The following is a 25,833-nucleotide window of genomic DNA, read 5'->3' as shown; positions in this document are numbered from 1 at the left end:
AAAAACAAAACAGAAATACTGTTCTGAAGGGCTCTCAAACCCATTACAGCAGATTTCAATGGGTTGGAATGGGGAATCTGTGACAACCCCCCTCCACCTCTGTCATTGGGATTGCCTGTTGATGGTACCTCCAGATTCATAAATAAATAAAATGCCTGATTAGGTATATAGGCCTTACATGTGATACCTATATGTACTGCATGGGTAGGAAACTAGGTCTCCAGCTGCTTCTGGACTACATCTGTTAACCATCATTGATTAGATTGGCTAAGGATGATGGGAGTTGTAGGCCAAAAAACATCTCAAGAACCTCAGTTGTCTATTTCTATAGTACTTCAGTTATCTGTATTTCTATAAGGCCCTAAAGGGCCAATGAGGAGAGGGCCTTTTTAGTTATGAACTTCAGTTTATGGGATGTGAAGCTCATCTGATTTTGACATAATCTTAGATAATCATCTACACCAAAATATATGATGGGCAGAAGTTGGGCAATTTTTAAATACATTATGCCAATTTATTTTGCCTTTGGTCTTGCTGAAGGGGATGACAAATTATAGACATATTTTAAGTTGTGTGTAATATAAACTATCTTGATAGTTCTTTTAGAAAAGTTTAACAACAATAATAATGACAATTTTTATTGATTGCAACCTTGAGTTATGGCTTGTTTCTGTGGGAGAGACCAAATCTGTTTAAATAAATTCATAATTTGAGGACTAAGGGCCTGAACAGACAGGTGAAAATAAAGCTGCTTCAGGCCACTTTGGAAGTGTGCTCTTTAAATGACACATGCATTTTAAGAGGCCAGAAGCTGCACCAAAGCGATGCTTCAGTCCTTAGGACTGGAGTGTGGCTTTTGTGTTGCTTCCGGCCTCTTAAACACATGTGTCATTTAAACAGCACACTTCCAAAGTGGCCCGAAGCAGCTTTATTTTGGCCTGTCTGCTCAGGCCCTAACTTACTGCTTTATCATACTAGGCAAACAGGATTTAAATGACCGTTAAACTAGAGAAAGCCAGGAAATGTCCTGTGATAAACATCAGGCATTTCCTGATTTTCTCTAGTTTAACTCTCATTTAAATCCTGTCTGCCCCCAAGTGTGATAAAGCAATAGATAGTTCAGCTCCTAACTTCAGCTTACCTTCTGCAGTGCTGTTCTGACACTTTATCCTTATCTGGTATGTCATCAGCACAGGATTGCTTATGGCACTCCAATGTAAACCACATAGGAATGAGGCAATTTTATATAGTCAGCAGATTATTAATTTTCTGCAAAATTTGCTCAATGTAATTTTAAGAACATTGCCTTGGACAGTCTGTGTCGTGGGAAGAGAGGCATTTTAGATAAATGAAGCACCGAGGGCCCCTCTGGGGTTCTGCAGCTCTGTAAAACTGGTGGAATGTTGCCCTCATAACTTCCCTTTGGTCAGAGAGGTGGTTCCCTGCAGATGTGTGTTGGAGTTTCTATAAAAGAGATACATTCCTCCACTTGTATTTCATTTATGAGAGGGAGAGCAAGGCGCCTGCGAAGGAGAGGACGGGCAAAGAAAATGTCACATACTGTTTGCTTGCTGATATTTCTGCTGTCTCTAGGATTTACTTTCCAGATTGCAAAGGGCATTTTTATGGACAAACTTGCCAGCAAGAAGCTGTGTGCTGATGAGGAGTGTTTATGTAAGTCTCTCTTCTCTGTTTGTTCACCTGTGTGCTCTGAATGTGCACTTTGGAAACCGAGAAGTTCCTGAACTACATTAACTACAACTGCCTCCTTGATGAGTTTAGGTATCTTGACAAAAACCTTGGGTATCTTTTATCTTAAAAGGCTCACAGACATCTGTGTTTTGAGAGGTCTGGAGCTCGAGCTGCTGAAAGCAGACAGTGTCTTGATTATGTGAAGCAAGGCTGCATTTGCAAATTTACAGGTTTGCTTCTATGTTTTTAATCCCACAGATGCCATTTCCTTGACAAGAGCAGAAGATGACTACAACGCACCAGATTGCAGATTTATTAATATTAAAAAGGGGCAATTGGTCTATGTTTACGCCAAGCTTGTGCCAGAAAGAGGCGCTGGAGAATTCTGGGCTGGAAGTGTAAGAACCTTCAATATATAAAGTGTATATTTACCTTTTCTTGGCTATTTGCTTTCAGTACTCATGATTTAAGAAAGAAGGCCGAGGGACAGGGGGAATATTCCAGGTCTTTTTGACAGGGAGGTTCAATAAGAGCTCAAAGGTACCACAAGTAATGTCAGAATTCAGAGATATAGCTGTGTTAGTCTGTAGAATCAGTATATAGAGAGATCTAGTAGCACCTTTGAGACTAAGTGAAAGAAAGAAATTGTAACATGAGCTTTCTCAGACTTCAGCCTACTTCTGACATTATTTATAAGGTGATACTTTCTGAAATGATACAGATAACATTGTTTCTTTAAACAAATAACGTGCAGTGTACTGACACTGGGTTTTAGTATAATAAGGTTTACTCATTGCTTCAAAATGACATTTTGGGGTGTTATTTTGAGGGATTTGGGAGCATTCTGACCTTATTTGTATTTTTATGCAATGATTTAGTAATGCTACTTCTTACTTATCAATCATGAATAATAGATCTTTTTTAATGCCTATGCTTTTACAATAATGGTTCCATGCACAGTTATATACCTGCCAACACCTCTTCCCTTCTGTTATGGAGCACTTTATGCTTAAAACAGTGGGAATGGAAAGCAAAGGGAGATTCTGATCTAATCAAAAGGGTCTGAAATGCTGCAACTTAGTAAGAAAGACATTTTTTCTTTAAACCTCTTTAGTGTTGGAGTTGTGTGTTCATTTTGAGGAGGGGGACTGTTTTGCACTTAGGGGCCATTAGCTCAAAGCCATTGTAAAGAAGAAGTGGAATTGTCCCTAAACTGAACTGAAGTTAAGTAGTGATCGAATTCCAGGGACCACAAAGACAAGTAGAGTGTGTCCATGTTGTCACCTATGCAGTATGAGCATTTAAAGCATCCTACAATGGCAGTTTTGTAAAAGAAAAAAGCTTCAAGGGATGGGAGGTTTAAGCTTCACTGACCCATGAGTTCAAAGATATAGCCGTGTTATTCTGTAGAATCAGTATGTAAAGAGATCTTGTAGCATCTTTCAGATTAACTGAAAGAAAGAAATTGGTAGCATGAGCTTTCATAGACTTCAGATGCTTTGCCCATGAGTGTTGGCCCTATACTGGATTGAGCCCACAAGTAGTGCTTTGTAGCAACAAGAAATGCATTCGTATAATTTTTTGTGTGTTTTTTTGGTAATTTGTGATTTACGGTGACCCCCCAGGGCAACCCTATTATGGTTTTTTTTTCCTGGGACTGAGAGCGTGTGACTCACTCAAGGATATCCATGACTGAGCAGGGAATCAACCCCTAGTCTCCATAGTTGTAGTCCAGTGCTCAAACCACTACATTATGCTTGTTCCCTTAGTATAATTGGACCTTTAAAAAACACACACACATATATCTTTGTTCAAAAACGATTTATCAGAATAACAACTTTGTTAGCACTTTATGATGGTCAAAGTCATGTCAAACAATATATAAAAAGACATCTGTAGTTCTTGTTTGCAAAAGAGAAGCACATTTCTTTACTCTAAATAGTGTTGTTGTTGTTATTAACTGCCCCCAGTTGACTTCAACTCATGGCGACCCTGTATATAAGACATCTCCAAACCCTCCCATCCTCCACTGCTATGCTCAGGTTCCGCAGGTTCAGGGCTGTGACCTCCCTGATTGAATCCAGCCAACTAGCCTGCAGTCTTTTTATCACCTTCTACCTCTCCTAGCATTATTATCTTTTCTAATGTGTCATGCCTGTGTTTAATTCTGGGTTTGTTGGCTGTGTCCTGTTAAGGTTTACGGTGAACATTACGAAGACCAGATGGGCACTGTTGGTTATTTCCCCAGGAATTTAGTCACAGAGCAGCATGTCTATCAGGAAGCAAACAAGACAGTCGCCACAAAGGTAAAAAATTTAAAAATGAAAAATAAACTAGTTACGTGAATGTTGCTGAATAAATATTTTGGTCTGGTTAGTGCTGATTCGTCATGCAAACCTCATCACCCCTAGCCACAGCAGAGAAAGACATTTTATATGCTGAGGTTTTTACCAAATTAATTGCCTGACAATATGTTTATGTGCCTTCAAGTTGCCTGTCAACTTATGGCCACCCTATGCATTTCACAGGGTTTTCTTAGGCAAGGAATACTCAGAGGTGGCTTGCCAGTTCCTTCATCTGAAATATGGCTGACAGCACCTGGTATTCGTTGGCAGGCTTCTATCTAAAGTACTAACCAGAGACAATGTAGCTTCACTGAAATTGCTGAATAAATGGCTGCAGAAGATTCCCTACTGACTTTGGCTGTAGGCCTGTGCATACTGAGAGGTAGGCAGACTTCTCTGGGCACAAACACTGTGCTTACTGACAGGTCTGCTTCCTGTTGCTAGAAGCTGCCTTTTTCCTGACTGGGCTGTATGCCATGTTCTCCACTTCTGTTTTATTGATTCCTTTGCAGCAGGCATTACCCACAAATAACTTGATCATTTTCCCCCTTTCTGTTTGGGTTCTGAAAACATGATGCCTTCCTAAACTTATTTTCAACAAATGCCAGTCGAACTGGGTGGAATTGGTAGAAAAAGGCTGTATAGTAAGCCAGCTTGATATCTGCAGAGCCCTGGCTCTACCACTTGTGACTGCAGGCAGACTTTGACCTCCAAACCAAGGGATCCCACCTCCCACCTTTGACTGGTGTGAGCTGCTGGGATTTGCAGGCTAGCAACACCTGGAGGGCCCCACTGTTCCCACTTCAGCCTCAACACAAAGTTTAATACCTCAGTTAAGGAGACACAGGTCTCTGCTGAGACTATATGACCATCACCTCCTATAGTGTAAGTCCTTTGGGGCTCAACAGCAGTGTGCTAAGTGCTTCTTTTTTATCTGGTAGTAGCATTTTTATGGGTAGCTCCCACAGTCTTGGATCTTTAAACAATCTTATTTCAAAAAAGCTGTTAAGAAATTGGAAGGGGTGAGGTGGAGAGAAATTGCTATCAAAGAAAAAGGACACTTAAGACATAGTCCCCTTAGTGTTAACCACGTACAGTACTAGCAAGTTTGTGTTTCAGCATTTCTTGAAATATAGTGTTACTCTTATACGTTATACTCTTATACATCCTTGCCAGTTATTCTGTTGTTTTTCAAAAAGTTGATTGAGAGCTTGCTGTTAGAGACATTGGCTGTGCTTGGACATTAATGTAGCAGAAAAAACAGTCTAGCCTTCTCCAATATACAGACATTCTCCTCTAACCAATGACATCACTAGGCTTGGTGTCACCCAGTGCAGTAATTCATGGTGTCACCCTTCCCCCTTGACCTGCTCCCATAGCACTTAATAATGGTTTATTTGTACTAATATTACTCATAAATTGTAATTCCCCTATATCACTGAATGTAATAGTAATAGTTGTGACATAAACAACTGCATAATTAAAATTATGCCTTTAAGTTACAATATCCTATGCGCAGCCTAAATGTATTGACATATACCTAGCTTTATGTGGTTAAGGTGAAGATTTGGTAAAATGTGTTTTTCAAAAGAAAATTTAAAAAGAATTTTTTTTAAAAATTACAATTTGAAACTTTTTAAAAACAAACAAACAAACCTGGGGCCTCTCCTTTCTCCTCCCACTGAGCCTCACACCACTCACCCCATGTCTTATAGCATTTTAAAGGGAAACAGGAGAATGCCACAGCCCATATCTGTCCAAATGCAGATGTTTCAGGAGCAGTGGTGTCACCCTATCCTTAGGGTGTTACCCGGTGTGGCTCTCATACCCCACACACCCCTAGTGATGCCACTGCCTCTGACTTTTCTTCCTTTAGCATGGATGTAGGGAGGACATCAGAAATTCCTGGCCTGGAGTAACCATAAATCAATATAGCATTCAAACAGTAAAGTCTGGTAGATTTTTTCCCTAAAGTAAATAAAAGCAAGCCAGCTTCATAAACTATGATCTGAAATTGCCACAGTAGCTGCAGTTCAGCTAGTTAATCAAAAACTGAAGCAAAAGTTTCCAAAGTTGTCTTCATGGTTGCACTGAAGAAAGAGAAGGGAAGACATGAACATGTTTGTGTGGTGGGGTGCCTTGAGCTTGTCAGATTTGGTTTAGGAATGTATCTGAATCAGCCTATTCTGTTATCAAAGCATATATAAAAATGGCCTCTAACAGCAGACCATTATCTCTTTTCTAGGACATTGATTTCTTTTGTGAATAGAAGCATGTAATGTGGCCCATCAACATAACTGATACAAAAGACGTATTGCGCAAAAGATGAACATCTTCTTTTTCTTTTGTAGGGAAATACAGAAAGCTTGTCTTTCCTAAATACTTTCTTTAAAACAAATTAAAGAAAAACAGTTTAATATGGAATAGATGTATGCACTTTTATTCATATTGCTGTATTTTATATTAACCATTGTTTAAACTGCTGTTGCCTTTTCAATTACTCTGTTATCTTGTTTTAAAGTAATAAAGAAAAGTCCATATTTCAGGTAGGACCCTAAATGTTTTCTGACCATTAATCTTTACTTTGACCATCTTTCTTCTCTCCTGATGTGTTGTGCATTGTTAAATGAGAGGTAAAATGGAGAAATTTATTCTAAAATGTTTATTCACTGTTTATATCAATCACCATCATGTCAGAGCACAAACCATGGCATTATGATTTGATTTTCTCCACTCAGAAGAGCGCAGAATAGTCATGACATCCTTTCATTTTTCATTGGTTAAAGATCTTTAGAGCAATAAGCTTGACTTTGGGGCAACAAGCATTACATTTTTGTCCTCTAGGACTGAGGATGGCAACAGGCTAGACTAGGTGGTTTTTCCACCTGTGTGATGGAAAAATGGTTTCATAACTTTCCTCTCCCCTTACTTGAATGCATCTGCCTTGGCACTCATACCCTGGATGTCCATGCATGAATGCGAAATTTAAATATGGTGTACATGTGTAAAAGGTGTATAGGCCCAGATTGTGGAACTGATTCACATATTTTATGAGGTGGTTGTGAATGCCTGTGCATTGGGAATTTTACCTAGCTATGCTAGATGAAAGTCCTCTATATGGACATCTGGGTGGGAAAGGTGCACTGGGTTGAGTAGCTTGTTCTCCTGCTGGATAAGCAAATTTGTTTGCCTTCAGGGGAGTGTTTCAGCATCATATTAAACCAGAATTATAAAGAATTCTGTATCATTGTGCTTGAGCAGTGTGTTGACACAGGATTGTTCCATTTGAGTCCTTTTTCAAGCAGAAGCAACTAAACAAGCTAAGGACCTTCAGGTTTGTTTAACGTGAGTGTGAAATCAAATTTCTGGCTTGTCTATTACCTGATAAACTGGAATCACAAGCAGTGGCATGTTCTTGGCTTGTAACTCTGTTTTGTTGGGAGAAGAGACAAGCCAGGATTGTGGCTTGAACAGCACTCCACACAGAAGCCATTGGTTTGTTTGGCCAACTCCAGTTGCATCAGGAGTGGTTGGGCAGTGTGCACCAACCTACTGCTCACAAATGATAAGCCACAATTCTGTTGGTTTATTGGAATAGCCAAATCTAGGCAATGAATAACACAGTTGTGGTGTTGCTAACATTTGGTGGCATCTCGTGTTACAATGCCTGGAAATGATAGACCTGGAAGAGCTTTGCAAATATGTATTGCAGGCTGTTACATTCATTCTGTGGGATGAATCAGCATCCAAGCAAGCACTGTTTCTAAGAGGTCAGGGTACATCATCAGATGTGCCTAAAAACTCTAGTTTTGCAATAGTAGCAGCCACAGTGCGTGTCACAAGGCTACAGTCTGGATTCCAGGGGACCAGATCAGAAAGGAGGAGCAGGCCTTATGGGGCAGCATCTTGAACTGTGTGCTGCCAGACTCTGACAGCTTCAGATCAATTTCAGTCATTGCTCAAGTCCTATTTTCTATAATTACAATCTGCTATAAAGAGTACCATGCTCCTGTTTATGTCAGCTGTGTTTTCAACAGCAGTGGATGGATGTCACCACCCCCAGTTTACTCAAGTCTTTTATATAATAGCCAGATATTTTTTTCTAGTCTGTCCAGCTGAGAATATAGCAGAGTCAGCAGCTGTCCCTAGAAATGGTGTTCTAGCCTTGTTAGATGAGTGTGTGCACAAGTGAGAAATAGATGTTTAGGCAATCTTTGAGTCTGACTGTTGTTTGGATTCATATGTGTCCCCTTGATCATTGGATCAGCAGCTACAGTACCGGTAAGTGTCACTGAAGAAAGTGGGATTTACCTATAAGAAAATATACATGGGATTGCTTTTAAATTATAATTATTTGTGGTTTCTGCAACACAAGCAAGATAATAGATTCCTCTGTCTACAGCTATTTAGGTTAATTGGGGCAATTTTAAAGCCTTTCACAGCCATATATTTTAGTTGTGCAAATGACTCATGTGGAACTACTAATCCAAACCAAGTCACTAGGAGTCTCATTGTGAACATCAGAATAATTGAAAGGAGGATCTCTCAGATACTGTGTTCGCCAGGAGTATTTGTTCCCTTTTCCTGCAGGAACTTCTAACTTTTGTATCATGTGCTGTTTGAATTGAACTATGGGCTTTACACCTCTGCCTTTTTTTTCTTCCTTAGCTTCCTTCCCATCACAGGAACAGTCATTGACTAATCAGATTATGAGTCTGTTTTTGTAGATTATACACAATTTTTGAGTAGGTTTGTGCTGACCTCCAGTGGCTGAACCGTGCTTTAGTTTTTATATGATACTCCATTGCAGTTTTCTCAAGCTAACGTTTTATTTTGTAGATACAGAGTCTAGGGACAAGGTAAGCCAATGAACTATCTGTTTAGCTTTCAACACAAAGCACTATGAGCAAGACAGATAAATTTGTATTTCACTTTGGAAAACAGTTTTTGCTGCGGTTATGGATTATACTGTCAGCTGTTTTAGTAGATGGCATAGCAAATTAACTCGGTAAGAAAAAAGGGAGAGGAGAGAAATTATATCACCTTGCTTGTGTTACAGAAATCACAAATGATTATAATTCAAGAGCAATCCCATGTATGTTTTGTCACAGGTAAATCTCACTTTGTTCAGTGGTGCTTACTCCCAAATAAACATGCATAGGATTGCAATTTTAGCTTTGCTACACTTTTGTGAACGAAGAGATCATTGTTAACAAACCCACTCCTGAACATTTTTTATTAAAAAATATTAATTTCCTCTACCACCTTATTGTAAAAAAGGAAGTATGATGCTATGAATATAAATAGGGCTGAGAATGGGCAGGATAAACATCTTTAAAGTTATGCATGGTGTGGAGGAAGTAGAATATTTTCCTCTCTCACGTACAATACAGTTGGCCCTTATACATGGATTTTTTATACACAGATTCAAGCATACACGGTTTGAAAATGTTAAAAAAAAGTATAAATTTCAAATATCAAACCTTGATTTTCCATTTTTTATAAGGGACACCATTTTGCTCTGCCGTTATATTTAATGGGACTTGAGCATACATGGATTTTGTTATACACAGGTGATCTTGGAACCAAACACCAGCATATAACTGTACTACAAATTAAGACCATTTAATGAAGCTGACAGGCCAGAGAATCAAAAAAGAGTCGCTGAAGTTCTTTTCATATAAAGCATAATGAAATAATAGAGTTCATTGGCACAGAATCTGCTGACAGCCTCTTACTGATGTGGCTTTAAAGGGTGATCAGATATATTAATAGCTATTAGTCAAAGACAGCATGCAAATAATATCCTTTGGTGGGATACTATGATGGGAGATGGATATTGTTCTCATCATCTTAATGTTCTTCCTGGAGGCATCTGTTTGGTCACTGACAGAAACTTGTCATTCAACTAGATGTGGCCCTTTGTCTAGTAGGTCTCTTTGTATCTCCAAAATGTGCAAAGTGCCCACATGTGAAGGGTGTATGAAACATAGTAGATCAATCTTTCTTGGCCTCCAATTAAAAAAAAAACTATTTGAATCAACACACCAATTTTTTAAACAGCCAAATTGAATTTATTTATGATCTCTTAAGGTACAGCATAGCTACAAATATCAAAAGCAGGTTGCTGGATCTGGCCATGTTCCACCTAATCCAGTTTGTAAGATTCTCAGGAACCAACAGGTACTAGGCTGTCCCTGTGCAATGATCCAGTGGCCTGCCAGTGGCTTATAAAGTACCTTTAGCCCACCTTTTCATTGCACTATGAATGGATAACCTGTGACACTCTAGGTATTATTGGACTGCAGTAGTCATCTCCCCATAACAGTAGATATGCTTACTAGGACTGACAGGAGTTGCCCCCAGCAACATCTGCATTTATTTATTTTAGTCTGTTTTAGCATATTTTATTTATATGCTGCTTTTCTTCCAGCGTGGGCTAAAAGCAAGAAGTTAATAATAAAAAGTTGAAGCACCATTACATTATTTAAAAGTATAAAATCACTTGAAAAACATAACAATACAGTTAAAAATATAGCACACATAACCTGTGGAATGCTCCCCATAACCAATTAATCATTAAAAGATTACTGTATTTGACAAGAAAGGTCTTTGTCAGTGGAAGGAGAGCAGAGAGGGGCCCAACCTGGCCTCCCATGGGAGAGCATTCCACAGACTGGGAGCAGTCATGGAAAGGCTTTCTCCTGTGTCCTTGCCAGACAGGTCTGTGATGGTGGCAGGACTGAGAGAAAGCATTCCCCCAATGATCTTAAGACTATTTGTATAGGCCCACACATTCCCTACTTGATAGTACACAATAGCAAATTGGAGAAAGCAGTCAGGACTTTGGGAATTTGCAGCTAGGCTGTTGTTAGTTGATACCTGCTTGGATATCAAGAGTGGATAGAGTTCAGAGGCACAATTGTAATGGAGCATAGGCTGGACCGACATTGTACATCCTTTCACCTCTAGATGTCCTCCTAGTTATGCAACTCAAGTCAACACCAGATTCATGCTTATATGAGACCTAGTGAGGGTTTCTGGATGTCTTTGCATTGTGCTATCTATCCTGCCAGTGTTGAGCCCTCTCTTCCACTCAGTATATTTGTAACTAGTCCAAAACACACTGCAGAAATAATCCAGTTTGAAACCGTTTTAACAGTGCTAGGGAATCCTGGGAATTGTAGTTGTTTGTGGCACCAAAGCACTCTGACAGAGAAGACTCAATGTCTCACAAAACTACAGTTCCCAGAATTCCCTAGCATTGAGCCAGGGTAGTTAAAGTGGTCTCAAACTGGATTATTTCTGCAGCGGTTTTTTTGGACCTATGATAGCCTAGCCTTCACATGTCCTTTGTGTGTGTCAGCTGTCTTGATGCTGTCCCTACAAGAGGTGTATGCAGTACAGCTATATTGCCAGGTTTAGAAAAGAAAATGAGCATCTCATAGGTGCCAGATGGGAAGTTAAGTCTTTTTTTCATCTTTGTTTTAATCTAAAGCTATCCTTAAACTGAAAATCCCCTTTACATGTAGCCTTCAAAGGTTTGGTTTTTTACTGTCTAGGTCATGGACAAGATGGTGTGTGCATGTGTGTTGGGAAGCTGGTTTTTAAAGCAGCTGGCTTACAAAACCTGTACAAATTTTTTAATGTTTTCCATAGAAATGACAGATCAGACTGAAATGTTAAGGGCAGTGTGGTCATCTGCTTCAGACAACAATAACCATGTTTCTTTTCTTTTAAAAAGAAAATTAACTACTTTAAAATGTTGTTTAAATGTATCAATGGCTATGGTATCTGGGTATGATGGAAAATGTAATTCAACAGATCTGGAAGGGGTCAAATGTGGGAAGCCTGCTTTAGCAGATTCTATTTTATTTGAGTTATCTACACAAACACAGAGACTACATCATGTTAATATATTGTTGTTGTGTGCTTATGGTGACCCCGAGGTAAACATATCATGGGGTTTTCTTGGCAGAATTTATTTAGAGGAAGTTTGCCCTTGCCTTCTGAAGCTGGGTTTCCATGGCCAGGCAGGGATTTGAACCCTGGTCTCCTAGTATCCAGATCCAGCATTCAAACCATTATACTGTGCTGGCTGCCCTATAGAATATATTCTCAGTACTTATAAAGATATAGCTCTTCAAAGAAAATAGCTCTCAGCATGGACAAGACCCAGTCTGTCATTTGTTTGGGCTACATTAAATAAAATTCAGAACACAAAATTACTTTGCTTTTGGTTGTTTATCACTGGCCTGATCAATGCTTTTGCCAGCACTTTGCTGAAGCAGGCCTGCCAAAATCTACTGTCTCCCTTGGAAAGCATAGGAAATGCCCATACTGTTCAGTTCTTACAGGCCATGAGAAGAACTATCATCTTGTTAAGGCCAACCTATAATCTTGGGCTGCTTTTGAGAGATTAATTATCAGTAACTCAGAAGAGAAGTTAAGGAGATTATTCTCCCTGGAGTTTCGGATCAGCTCAAAACTACTTCTGCGAAGCCCTATTGCAGTTACAGAATGCTCTACGATATGATGAGGCGGATAAATTCAAGTTTCTATTTTCTATGTTGCTCTGTCCAACTTCAGCTCGCTGCAAGACTATTTTAAAAACCAAGATTCTTAAACATCCACAGCAATAGATTTGGAGAGGTTTTAAAAAAAAAACCTACAGATACCTTCTTTAGAGTGAAGGATGACAGAAACTGGAGATGTACATACAGACCTCCAGGTATGGTTCATGTCCAGACTGACTGCATCAGAGAATTGCTCACTTGTACTCTAGTCAATCTGTAGCTAGTCTGCTTTGACATACATCCCCAACTTGAGTCAAGGTCTGGGCATCCAAAAATCTGTGCCACCCATGGCTTTAACTAGGATTCAACGGACAGCCCAATTAACATTAATAGTTGGTGTGTGTGTGTATGAAACCAAGAGAGACAAAAAGAGAGAAAGAGACAGAGGAACTTGCCCCCTTCAAGCAGCAAAATATCCTGAGCTGTACATAAAGATCAGGTTATAAATGTATCTCTGAGAATGTCAGCGTAACAGATTTGCAGTTGTTGTTTCCCCCCCGTTATGTAGTTGCACACGAGATAGGATGAGAAATTATGAAGTGCATTGTACTTGGAATAGTGGAGCTGGTTTGGAGTGGAGCACACCAGTTTGATGTATCTGTTTAAGTGCCAGAGTATGACTCTAGAGACCAGAGTTTGATTCCCACTCAGCCATGGGTTTTATGGTTACTGGGTGACCTTGGGCAAGTCACAGTCTTTCAGGCTCAGAGGAAGGCAATGACAAACCACCTCTGAAACCCCATGATAGGTTCGCCTTAGGGTTGCCATAAGTTGAAAATGATGAAGGCAGATAATAACAACAACAACATCAAATCCAGCAGCAGTATTACTATGCTATCTTCTCTACATAAAGAATCCAAGAGAACATAATGGAACAATTTGAGGAACATGGAACTGCTGAGGTTCCATTTCAGAGTTGCATCAATCACAGCATGTTTTTTTCTACTGGATCAAAACAGCAGCTTGACTTTGATGTGAAGCCATCTTCCGTGCTGCCCCTGGAAAATTTGTTGTGTAGATCTATCCCTAAATTGAACCTTGCTTCCTGGAGTTGATTTATTGGTGCCTCATCGGTGTTGTCTGCATCTTGCCTCAGAGAAGGAGGGGAAAAAGAAAAGGGCTTCAGCCTCCACTGCCGTCAAGATTTGTTAAGTAAGATTCATGACTGATGTAGCTGACTTCTGGATGTGCGTGGGCAGATGGATGCTTTCCATCCAGTATTGATATGTGCTGACAGATGGTGCACTGTTGAGCAAACAGGCTTGACAATTAAAATGTGCTTATTTGTTGCAGCTGAAGAGAAAGCAATTGCACTCCACCATCTTCTTTCAGCCAGAGGGGTCAAGGTATATATCACAAGCAGTGGTATGTTTCTTTCCCTTAACAATTTGAGGTGCTGGTGTTTTTAAATGAAAAGCTGGCTGAGATGCTGCAGTTCAGAGCAGAATAGCTACAATCGTGGCTCCAGCAGCAGCAGAAGGATGGGTGCTTAACCCTTTCTTTGCAGGTACATCTCCCTTTCCGGCTGCTTTCCTAGAATCATAGAATCATAGAGTTGCAAGAGACCACAATGGCCATCCAGTCCAGCCCCCTGCCATGCAAGAAATCTCAATCAAAGCATCCCCAACAGATGGCCATCCAGCCTCTGCTTAAAGACCCCCAAGGAGGGAGACTGCACCAGTCTCCGAGGAAGGAGTGTGTTCCACTGTCGAACAGCCCTTACTGTCAGAAAGTTCTTCCTAATGTTGAGGTGGAATCTCTTTTCCTGTAGCTTGCATCCATTGTTCTGGGTCCTGTTCTCTGGAGCACCAGAAAACAAGCTTGTTCCCTCCTCAATATGGCATCCCTTCAAATATTTAAACAGGGCTATCGTATCACCTCTTAACCTTCTCTTCTCCAGGCTAAACACCCCCAGCTCCCTAAGGCATTCCTCATAGGGCATGATTTCCAGACCCTTCACCATTTTAGTCGCCCTCCTTTGGACACGCTCCAGTTTCTAAACATCCTTTTTAAATTGTGGTGTCCAGAACTGGACACAATAATCCAGGTGGGGCCTGACCTGAGCAGAATAGAGTGGCACTATTACTTCCCTTGATCTAGACACTATACTTCTATTGATGCAGCCTAAAATCACATTGGCCTTGTTAGCATCACACTATTGACTAATGTTCAACTTGTGGTCTACTTGGTCTCCTAGATCTCTTTCACGTGTATTCTTGTTCAGCCAGGTGTCCCCCAACCTATATCTGTGCATTTCATTTTTTCTGCTCTAAATTCAGTACCTTTCTTTTCTCCATACTGATTTTCATTTTTTAGCTTTGGCCCAGCTTTCTAGCCTAGGAGGAGCCCTGGTGGCGCAGTAGTTAAATGCCTGTACTGCAGCCACTCACTCCAAACCATAAGGTTGCAAGTTCAATACCAGCAAAAGGGCTCAAGCTTGTCTCAGGCTTGCATCTTTCTGAGGTCGCTAAAATGAGACCCCAGCTTGTTGGGGCAATTAGCTTACAAGTGTAAATTGCTTAAAGACTGCTTAGTTCAGTATGAAATGGTATATAAATCTATTCAGATCATTTTGAATTTTTATCCTGTCCTCTGGGGTATTAGCCACTCCTCCTACCTACCATGCATACATTTGGGGGTATATGCAAGGTTTCCATATTTTTTCCTTTGCAGGGAGAAAAAAAAGCTTTGGGAAATCTTGAGTGGAAAAAAATACAAGAAGGGAAAAGGTCAGGGAGCTTTCAATCCTCTCTTCACTAGGGTTATCAATAAAAATAAGGGACATGGTTTCTATCTCTTTAATGGTTGTGTAGGAGAGGGCATTTCAGCAGTTGTTGCTTGCTGTGACAAACAGCACTTGCTAAATTCCTTCTCCTATACAACCATTAAAGGGACAGGAGTCCAGTCCATATTTCACCTGGCAACCTTACTCACTGCTCTTCTACTCTTGATTGTTACTCCCACGGCTATTTTTCAATACTCTTGTTATTCTTCAGTGCAAACACTGATAACTAGTGAGCTTACCTTTGTTTTGACTGGTGGGAGAGACCAGGTCCTTCATGTAGGAGAACTTAATCTCCAAGACTTAAGATGGGAAAATTTTCAGACAGAGCAAAAATAGGTGGGTCAATTCATGCAGGCAGTCAAATACAATCACTATATCTCTTCAACAAGTGGTGTTTTTGAAATCACATGGGAAAAGATTATTGGGAAAGGAGCATAACTATGGGTAACGTGTTACAAATAATTAGCTACTTGTCATCAGTTCCTTTCCCCCAGCAAAGTCCAAGTTACCCTAGCCTTGGAGGGTGTCACTACTTGTGGGGTTTGGAGTAATCCTGTAACTAATTAATTTAACAATTACTTTCTAAATTGTGGAACAGAGGAGTATATAACTATCCTGGCACTGTAGTAATTTTCACTTAAGGTTGTGGAGGAAAGGTAAAAGAAAGACCTCTCAGGCCAACAGACATGCTATACAGAAAATAAGAAAGTGGAGGTGTCTCTTCTGATCTTGAGTCAATATTACCCTAAATTGTTATAGCACTATTATTCCACTTTAACTGCTATGACTGCTTCCTGAGGAATTCCGAAGTTTGTAGTTTAGTGAGACATAAGGCTCTCTGGCTTAAATTCTAAATGCCCTCCCCTAAACTGCAAATTCCAGGAGGCAGCAGTTAGTAGTTAAAGTGGAATAATAGAGGTATAACAGTGTAGAAGAGGAAGACTAGGAATGAGAAGGGCAGCTATGAACAAACTAGCTAAGATCCTAAAGTGTAAAGATATACAGCTGAGCATTAAAGTCAGAATCGTTTAAGCCATGGTATTCCCCATGGCCATGTATGGATGCCAGAGCTGGTCAGTGAAGAAAGTGAACAGGAAGAAAATCAGCTCATTTGAGATGCAGTGCTGGAGAAGAGTGTTGAGGATACTGTGGACAGCCAAAATGACAAACAAACTGGTCCCTCATCAGCCCGAGCCTGAACTGTCCTTGGAAGCCAAGATGATGAAACTGAGACTGCTGTACTTTGGTCACATCTTGAGAAGGCATGACTCATTAGAAAAGACAATAATGCTAGGAATGGTAGAAGGCAGTAGAAAGAGAGGAAGATCATGCCAGATGGCTGGACTCAATCAAGGGCATGAATCTACAAGACCTAAGCACAGCAGTAGAGGACAGAGATCTTGGGAATATCCACAAAGTCACCATAAGTCAGCATTGACTCAAGAGCAGTTAACAACAACAATGACGTAAAGTGATATTGTCTGTGGACTCAGATAATCTTCTGTCCCTTTGGTTTCATGTTCACTTTTATCATGGTTTGTTGGCATGCCATGCGCTCTTATTTCCCAGTGTCAAGAACGCTCACATTTGGGGCAAGCACAAGGTAGTAGCATCACTGGCAGGATGCATGGGGTTCAGAGCACACCAGGTGACATCCCAGAAGGGTGATGACACCTAGCGGAGTGCCCTAACCTGCCCCATTTACGCATAAGTAGAGCAGCGTGGGGCAGCACCCCAAGCAGGGATGCCACTGGCACAGGGAAATACAGTAAATGCAGAGTAAAGTTGAAGGCTTTCACTGGCATTCATAGTTTTTTGTTGGTTTTTCGAACTCTTCCGGAACACGGACACATAGACTGAAAAAAACCACAAAAAACTATGCAGTAAATGCACATTCACATGCTTTGAACCTTGGGATGTTCAAGCAACTACCTTCATAAGATCACCATAACCACAGATCCTAAACATCATGTGCCTTTGACCATGTCTGTGGATGATGAGTGAGAACTATGGCTAGTTAGAGTTTTTGTTTGCAAGGAAGTGACTCTATGAATATATATTAGTAGGTGTATAGCCACCCCCCTGCACTAATGCATGGTTGTGCTGCCAGGTTTGCATGACCTATAAGGGTGTTTTAGTGGCCCTGATCCCACTCCCTCTCACATGTTCAGGGAATGCAGTATTGTGATGGGGAATAAGTTTTGTGAACATTCCTTTTAGAAGGTTGTGCCTATCTGCCTTTCCTCTCTATCTGCCCTGGTGCTGCAGAACTGCCAGACCTGAACACTGTAGACCGTTTGCTGGTGTCTACCCCTGCTCTGACTGCACTTCTAGTGAGAAAAATGCGTTCTTCATGGAAAAGTGTATTCTTCAGTCTTTCTTAATAATTTTGGACCATAAAATTGCTACTACCTTGGATAAATAAAGATGTGCGAGTGTGTTAGAATGCTCCCATTCATCATTCTGATGCTTTGAAAATCACTTGCAGACCATGTATCTCTGCTATAGATATATTTAAAAATAATTTTGGATTTCCTTGCCAAGTTGAAAATTATGAAACCTCTGAGTTCATTTATATAACAGAACACTTTTAAATTATGATACTCCTAGCCACATTGAGATAATCACAGTATTTGGAGTAACTGATGGTGTCTCCTGATTCCTGACAGCTTTCGCTGTGATGCAAATTAGTTTCTTAGAAAGGCAGGGTAAATTTCTTGGGAATAGTACAAATTGCTTTCCACTTCTCAAGAAAGATATTTGGCAGATGTAATGAACTGAGAGAACCAGCATTGGGTAGTATATTGAGTGTTGGGCTACAACTCTGGATATCAGGTTTCCTATTCATTCATGAAAACCCACTGGGTGATCTTACGTGAGTCACACACACTAAGCCTCAGAAAACTCTATGATAGTTTTTTATATATAAAGGAAACATTCTTCTTTTGAATTTACAACTTGGTTTCAATGAACCAAGCAATTCATTGACACTGAAGCTGATGCTGGTCTGCAGCCAAACTGTATTTTCAAAACAAAACAAAACACTAGACATCTTAAGAGTTATTTATTCCATCTGTATCCTCCTTACCATGGGCTATGTGTTCTACATATTTGATTTATTAAGTACATTTATGTAGTCTTCCTGTTACACACATTCATAGAGCAGCTCACATGGCAAATACTATATGGAAATGTAATATAAATAATAAAAGCAATTGACTGTAAAACAGTTAAAACACAGGTTTTAAGTTGTGAGGATCAGATTATAAAATGTATCTTATTTAACTGGACTGTGTGAATGACACTTGCTCAAGGTGTTGGAAGGACCATAAGGATAGCACCAGGTTAATTCCTCTGGGAACACTGTTAACGTTACTGGAATGCCACTGCCAATAAGTACCTTCGTCTAGGCCAGAGGTGAAGAACTTGCAATCTTCAAAGTGTTGGATTCTCCTATCCACTCCAAAAAATATGACTGTTGGTCATGAGTGATGGGATTTTCTACTACAGCTTCTGAAGGACTACTGCTTGGCTTCCACTGCCTCAGTCATTACCTGAGTCCTTTGCTGGAAGTACTCAAAGCAGGACCAATTCAGTCATTAGTCCCATTTAATTAGCGTAGACACACACAATTAATGAGAGATTGGCAAATCACTATGAATGTAAATTCTATTGATTTAATGCAGGTGTGGAGAAATTGTGTCTCCTTGAACCCACTTTTGTGGCTGTGAAATCTTGCAAACCACTTTATGTATTTGGTTCAATTTGCAGGCAAGTTTTAGCCCCAAACCATAGCAATCTTCTGATACAGGAAAATGAGTAACAACAAACTCTTATTGCAGCTCCTTAGGACTCATCCATATCTCTTTTTTCAGCCTGATCCCAACCAAAATATTCAAAATTAGAGGTATTTTTGTCCATTGTGTGGATGGAGGTGGTGGCTCATGGGGTGGTTGGAGAAGGAATCCCAGCATAGTTACCCACCTCAGTCTAAAGGTGTATTCTTTTTGGGATTAACTGTTAGATTTAGGCAATCTTAAGGTTTGTCTGTGTACACATGCTAATTGCCACAAAGTCAACTTTGACTTATGGTGACCTATGAATGTGTAAGTCATCCTGTTATCAACAACCATGCTCAGGCCTTGCAGTCATAGCTGTTGCTTCCTTTATTATTATTTTTTGAAGGGCAAAAATATCATTTATTAACAGCAATAACAACAACACTCCAAAAATGCAGATAGTAAAGACTTTTGCTATGATGACTTCATCCAGCTGGTTTTTAATCACTGAGTGCTTGAAATATAAGAATTGCTGTGCTGTATTAGACCACAGACTCAGTTGGTCTTCTATTTTTTCTTCTTTTTCCCCCCAATAAATTTTATTTCTTATCAAAAAAGGCAGAAAACAATAACAAATACAAAAAAATCCCCAACAAGCTAAAATACAAATCCTTAAAAACCTTTTGTGTCATGATTGTAAGCCTGAGGGCAGGGAACTGTCTATTATCCCCTCTGTTGTAAACCGCTCGGATTCCCAGTGATTGGGTGGTATATAAATAAAACCATTATTAGTATTATTATTAAAAACCAACTTCAAAGATTCAAAGTCACATGGCCAACATAGCTGTTGCTTCCTTGATTGAGTCTCTCAATCTGGAATGTGGTCTTCTTCTTTTCCTACTGCCTTACCAAGCATTATTGTATTTGCTGGTGAGTCCTGTCATCTCATGATATGGCCAAAGTACAACAGTCTCAGTTTAGTCATCTTGGCTTCTAAGAAAAGTCCAGGCTTGATTTGCTCCAAACTCCATTGACTTGTCTTTTTAGCAGTCCATGGCCCGATACAGAGTGACGTAAAGCACCATGCTGGGGCCGATTTTAGGGCTTAGTAGGGCTGAGCGTCTATATGCACCCAGCCCTACTAGCGGCGCATGTGCACCATCTTGCCACTAGCGCCACACATGTGCCATCTTGCCACAGAGTGCACAATGATGATGCACAGGCGTCCACGTGCCCGAACGATGCTCACAAGAAGCAGCAGCATCAAAGTGCATGAGCACCATTATGGCTCCTAAAAAGAAGCTGTTCTAGGTGGCTTCTTTTCAGGGAGTGCGTTGGTGCCATGCAGTGTGGTTGGTATCTGTATTCCCCCCATGATATCAGCAAACCTTTTCTTCAACACAACTCTTCAAATGAGTTGATTTTCTTCCTATCAGCTTTCTTCACTGTCCAGCTATCACAACCATACATAGAAATGTGAATTATGATGGCATGGGCAATCCTAACTTTACTATTCTGTAATATACATTTATACATAGTTCTTAGGAAATAATGGTTTCCACTGATTATTTCCATTCTAACCATCATATACAAACAGCCTACAGCATCCAGTAAAGGAGAAGCAGAATGTGACATAAGAGTAATACTTTTAAACTGTTAACATTTTAAAATTGTATGTAACCCTGAGATCTCATGACAGAGCATGGATAGAAATATTTTAATAAAATAAAATAAATAAATAGTTAATACATATTAGTTAATATCATTTTTAATGGAAATCTTCACGATACTCCCACTTTACCTTTGCTTTTGATAGATTTAGAAACAAAACAAAAACCTAGTCCACTACTTAAAAATGAATCTCAGCAATGCTGATATGAAGTCTCTGCTGCTTGCCTGCACTTCTGCTCTATGCTGGTTTAAACATCTGTGTGTTCCCCATCCCACCCTTGGCAATGACGGATCTCTGAGTAGTAGCTAAGCTTTGTGTTTCAGAAGTGGAAAGTGGATATTCCTCTTTGGTCCCAGTATGCCTTACTTGGAATGACTTTAGAACATTTTCTTCATTCTGCAGTCTCTGTTTTGAGTCTCATTTTAACTGCAGCTCTTATGGCCTAATTTTGGGACTTTTCTGTTTCTTCTCCTGTTTCTTATTTTTTAAACTGTCTATAAAAAGTCACTTGATCTTTGACTTCTGTTATCCATAAGATACCTAGATAACATACTCTGTCAGGCACCTCATATCTTTGTATTTGCTGAACCTTGCCTTGTCCCCCACCTTAATTTCTACCTGGCTTTCTGGTCAGCCATTCTTTTAATATCCCATAAAGTATTTAACCTAGCATTACTATGGTGCATTAGAAGGGTGGTTAGGATTTAAAGTAATTATTATTTATCATTTTTGGCCTTCCATTAATTCTTTAATTTTCTTAAATTAAAGACAATTCTATGCTTACATTCCCCTTTTCCTTTGTTCTATTTTGTACACGTTCAAACTTTAGAATGCACAGAATTATGAGGTTTTAATAAAAACAGGAATAAGAACTGTTCAGCATATTGAGGCTTTTGCTTTGTGTTATGATGATTATAATTTCAAAGCCCTAGAAACATAAAAAGGGCTTTGAAATGGTAATACATTCACCATCTCTTATAGCTCAGCCACTCCTCTTTCTTTGCAGAGATGTGGAAATCTGACCGTATCATCTAAATTCAGAGGACAGTAATATGAACCCAAACGCTAGCTTTTGGGATTTAAAAAAAAATGAGGACGGGGGTGAGGATTACAGTATATTTAATGTGTAAATTTACAGCACTTTATAAATAAAGGTTAATAATAATAATAATAATAATAATAATAATAATAATAATAATAATTTGTTTCTGTCTCACCTTTCCCCCAGTTCAAGATTCAAAGTGGCTTATGACTTAAAAAACATATCATTGAAAATGAACAACCAGAAAAAATGTACAACCAGATTAAAATATATATCATTAAACACACACACACCAGCACAAAAATGAGCAAGACCCAGTGCATTGTTTAGGTGAGAGAGGCCTTAAACAGTCACTTATCAAATGCCTACTGGAACAGAAAAATCTTTACTTGTCTATAAAAAGACAACAGGAGAGTGCCAGTTCAACCTCTCTTGGAAGGGAATTCAAGAGCCTGGGACAGCCACTGACAAGGTCTTCTCCCATGTTCCCACCAGATATACCCATGAGGGTGGCAGGACAGAGAGAATTACTTCCCCCAAAAGATCCCAGAGTTTGAGCTGGTTTGTAAGGGTGAATATGGTCCTTCAAATAACCTGGACCTGAATAGTACCCGAAGTGGATCAGCAACTAGTGAAGCTGTTGCAACAAAGAAGTTGCATGTTTCCTGTGGTCAGCCCCAGTTAGCAATCATGGCAGCAATTCTTTGGAGTAGCAGAAGTTTCCAAACACTCTTCAAAAGCAGCCCCATGGAGCCCACTGCAGTAATCCAACTGGGATATAACTAAGGTGTGTGTCACTATGGCCTGATCTGATGTTTTAAGGAATTGGCACAGTTGCTGCAGAAGCTTTAATTGTGAAAATGTACTCATTGCTGAAAAATGAGCTTCAAGGTTTAGAGCTGAATCTAGGAGCACACCCAAGCTATGGACCTGCATCTTCTGGGGGAGTGTAACCCCATCCAGCACAGGATCCAAATGTCAAACCCAATCCAAAGAAATGAATGTATTGCTTGACTCCATTCCCTGTCAGCAACAGCCTTCATTGTCAGAAGTGGTGCATCTGAATCTTAAATGTGTGGTATGATGTAACTGAAATCAGAGAGCAGCTGGTGAACAAGAAGAACTTGGCCACTGTTCTGATTTCAGTTACATTATACTGATTTTGGTGTGTGTAATTTTCCACATGACCCCAGATGGAACCTACCAGGCAGTCCTCCATAATCAATACGGCAAGGGGACATGTCCACAACACACCCAAAGGTGACCAAACAGGTAATACCATTGGAAAACACCACCTTTGGACATGCTAAGCGGACAGTTTGGGAGTTGCAAATGGGACTCCTCCATTATCAGAAGGATGTCTCACTGGATGAGCCTGATGAGCTTAATCAAGCACTCATTTCCACCTTGAATACCACCAGACCATGACTTCACCTACTGATGTGGAATCACTTTTGCCCAGAAACTAGATTTGGCCTATATAAGGTCCCTGAAACCCTTGCTTAGTGTGCTAGTTTGGGGTTCATGGGGATACTTTGTCACTGTGCTCTCTGAATCAGTTCCAGCCCTGTCGTTCATGATTGAGTCCCATGCCACCTCAACCAATTGGATCCTGAAGCAAGTCTTGGCTTGTGTAAGGATCGCCATTCGTTCTGCCTCCATCTATTCAAACCTCCTCCCTTATTTCCTGAGCCTTGCATGAATGTGTGTGTTAGTGACTTGCTGTATGATTCCCCCCCCAATAAAAGAAACATTTAATTATAAGAATTCTGCCTCTGTGCAATTCCTCTGGTTCACCTTTCTCTCGATATACACTAAGGGAAACAGTCTTGGGTGTTATTTGTTGCCTAATCCAATATTTTTAGCTAAATAAAATTCTCCTACATAGACTTCTAACTACACCACACAGTATTGCCTATGTCTTCTGCAGAGTCTGGAAACATTATTTTGGCTTATAACTGCCAGACTCCCCTAGGATAGCCATAGGGATTCTGGAAGCACAGTCTTAAACCCTCAGCTTTTCCTAGCGTTAGCACAGGAGCTTCCCATGATATGGCAGGTATGGGCTAAAGGTATATTGGGATCAAATGGTATATCAGCCTAGGCCTCTCCCTCTCCCTTGTTTAAAAATAATGTAAAAGGAAGTTTTGCTCCCTCCCTACTCTAAATAAGCAAACTCAAGTGGAAAAACCTCACAGGATTCTGGTATGGAAAAACAATGAAGTAAGTTTTTGTCCTGTGAGCCAGCAAGAAAACAAGAAACGAAAATGGAACCCTCTTCCTTAATTCTTCTAAGCTTATGATCTTCCCTTCCTCTCCTGACTCCTGTTGGTGATTTTTGGGTTCAAGTACCATTCCCAAAGATCCCATAAGATGGAAACGCTGATATACTAATGCTTGTGCAGTCCAGAGGAATGAACCAAACAAGATGCCAGTTGTGTCCAACATCACACAGGTAGGTCCATGCAAAATTACATTTCATTGAGGACTCATGCATCATTCCAAAGGCATCTCTTTCTCCCACCCTTTTATATCAAGGTTTTCTCTGCCTCTCTTACCAGACATATTTGTTATCTTCTATGAAACATCTCTTCAGTTGAACAGGAAGATCTTGACAAAGACTCTTCCATTTCATTGAAATCTTGTATTACCTGTGTGTTGCTGTCAGAGTGGACCAGGATTTCTGAGTATGTAAAGTGCTATCTCCTCCTGTGGTGCACTTTACAAGAAGAGCACACAAAGCCTGTTGTTCTTGAAAGCCTGTAATTTATGGACAGGGGCTATTCTCCATTTCACAAAAGCAAATGAGAAGAGGCTATTCACTCAAGGCTTGAGGAACACTTTACCATGTGATTCCTTTCACACACAGAGGAAAGCTTATCAGCAATTTGCTAACTCCTCTGGCCATGCAACAAATTAAAATCATTAGCAAACAAAGGCCCAGAGACTTTCTGTACAAGCTTCTAAAGTACAAACAGAAAAGGGTGAAGGCGAGTGTGCTTTTCTCATACAGAAGGCATTTGTCACGCAACCAAACAAAATTTGGAAGGGTCTAATAACAGCTCGCTTGGCAGGCTACGCATGGAAAGACAGTGAAGAGAAGGTTAACCCCACTTTTGCTATCACACTCTCAGGGAAGCAAATGTTGATTTACCCAATAATGAAGAATAGTTGTCTAGCAGAGAGAAATGAAGTGCACACAGTTATGGCAAACAGACTGAAAAGGCCCAATTCACACCAGTGGTCAAATTACCCCAAGGCATTTTACTTGGAGGTTACCAGGACAATATATTGCAGAACTTGAACATATCTTCATGAGGTCTGACAGAAAATATAGTTTCACAGCAAGCAAACAAAAATCTCCTCCATGTTTAGTATTGCATACTATGGAAAAGTATGAGTCACTCAATGTCTAATTATGAAACTGGACTCAATATGAAGAAAAGCCTCATTGGATGATCAGTGAAAATCTCCAAGTAGTTAATGACAGACGGGAAGCAAAAGTATAAGGTGAGAAAAATATCACACACACACACACACGCCAACTGCCTGGAAGTCATGCTGAGGCTGTCTAAGGTGGCCTGAACCCAGACACAATTTGTTAACAAGGGTAAAAGACAACTGTTATAAGAATCAATCCAAAGACACAGAAGAAGACAACAAAAAGGTGTAACAGCAGATCTTTTCCGGAAGATTCAAGAACTTAAGGGGAAAATAAAATCAAGAGTAAGGGTGCTACATGGCCAACAGGGAGCACATTATAAGATCATGATAAAAAAAATGGAAGCAATACACTGAGGAACTAAATAAAAGAGATGAAACAATTACATTTTTCTTTAAGGAAAAAGACATTTGAAGAGGAACCCATAATCTTAAGAAGTAAAGTGGAAAAGACTGACAAAATGAAGGGGGGAAATAAATCTCCAGGAACAAATGGCATCC

General features: G+C 40.0%; 1 protein-coding gene across 1 annotated transcript; it reads left to right on the top strand.

The window, feature by feature from the left end:
- The first annotated feature begins 1,056 nt into the window (after positions 1 to 1,056).
- On the top strand, positions 1,057 to 6,406 carry LOC149313512 (otoraplin-like). The gene is made up of 4 exons (XM_089519227.1): positions 1,057 to 1,674; positions 1,951 to 2,090; positions 3,888 to 3,998; positions 6,283 to 6,406. The coding sequence occupies exons 1-4, from the start codon at positions 1,449 to 1,451 to the stop codon at positions 6,304 to 6,306; spliced, it is 501 nt and encodes a 166-aa protein (XP_089375353.1). The 5' UTR covers positions 1,057 to 1,448; the 3' UTR covers positions 6,307 to 6,406.
- The last annotated feature ends 19,427 nt before the right edge of the window (positions 6,407 to 25,833 follow it).

Source organism: Sceloporus occidentalis, unplaced genomic scaffold, assembly GCF_023333645.1.
Source record: "Sceloporus occidentalis isolate IW3139 unplaced genomic scaffold, rSceOcc1.0.p SCAF_4, whole genome shotgun sequence".
Taxonomy (NCBI): Eukaryota; Metazoa; Chordata; class Lepidosauria; order Squamata; family Phrynosomatidae; genus Sceloporus; species Sceloporus occidentalis.
This window is presented reverse-complemented; position numbering and strand designations above follow the sequence as displayed.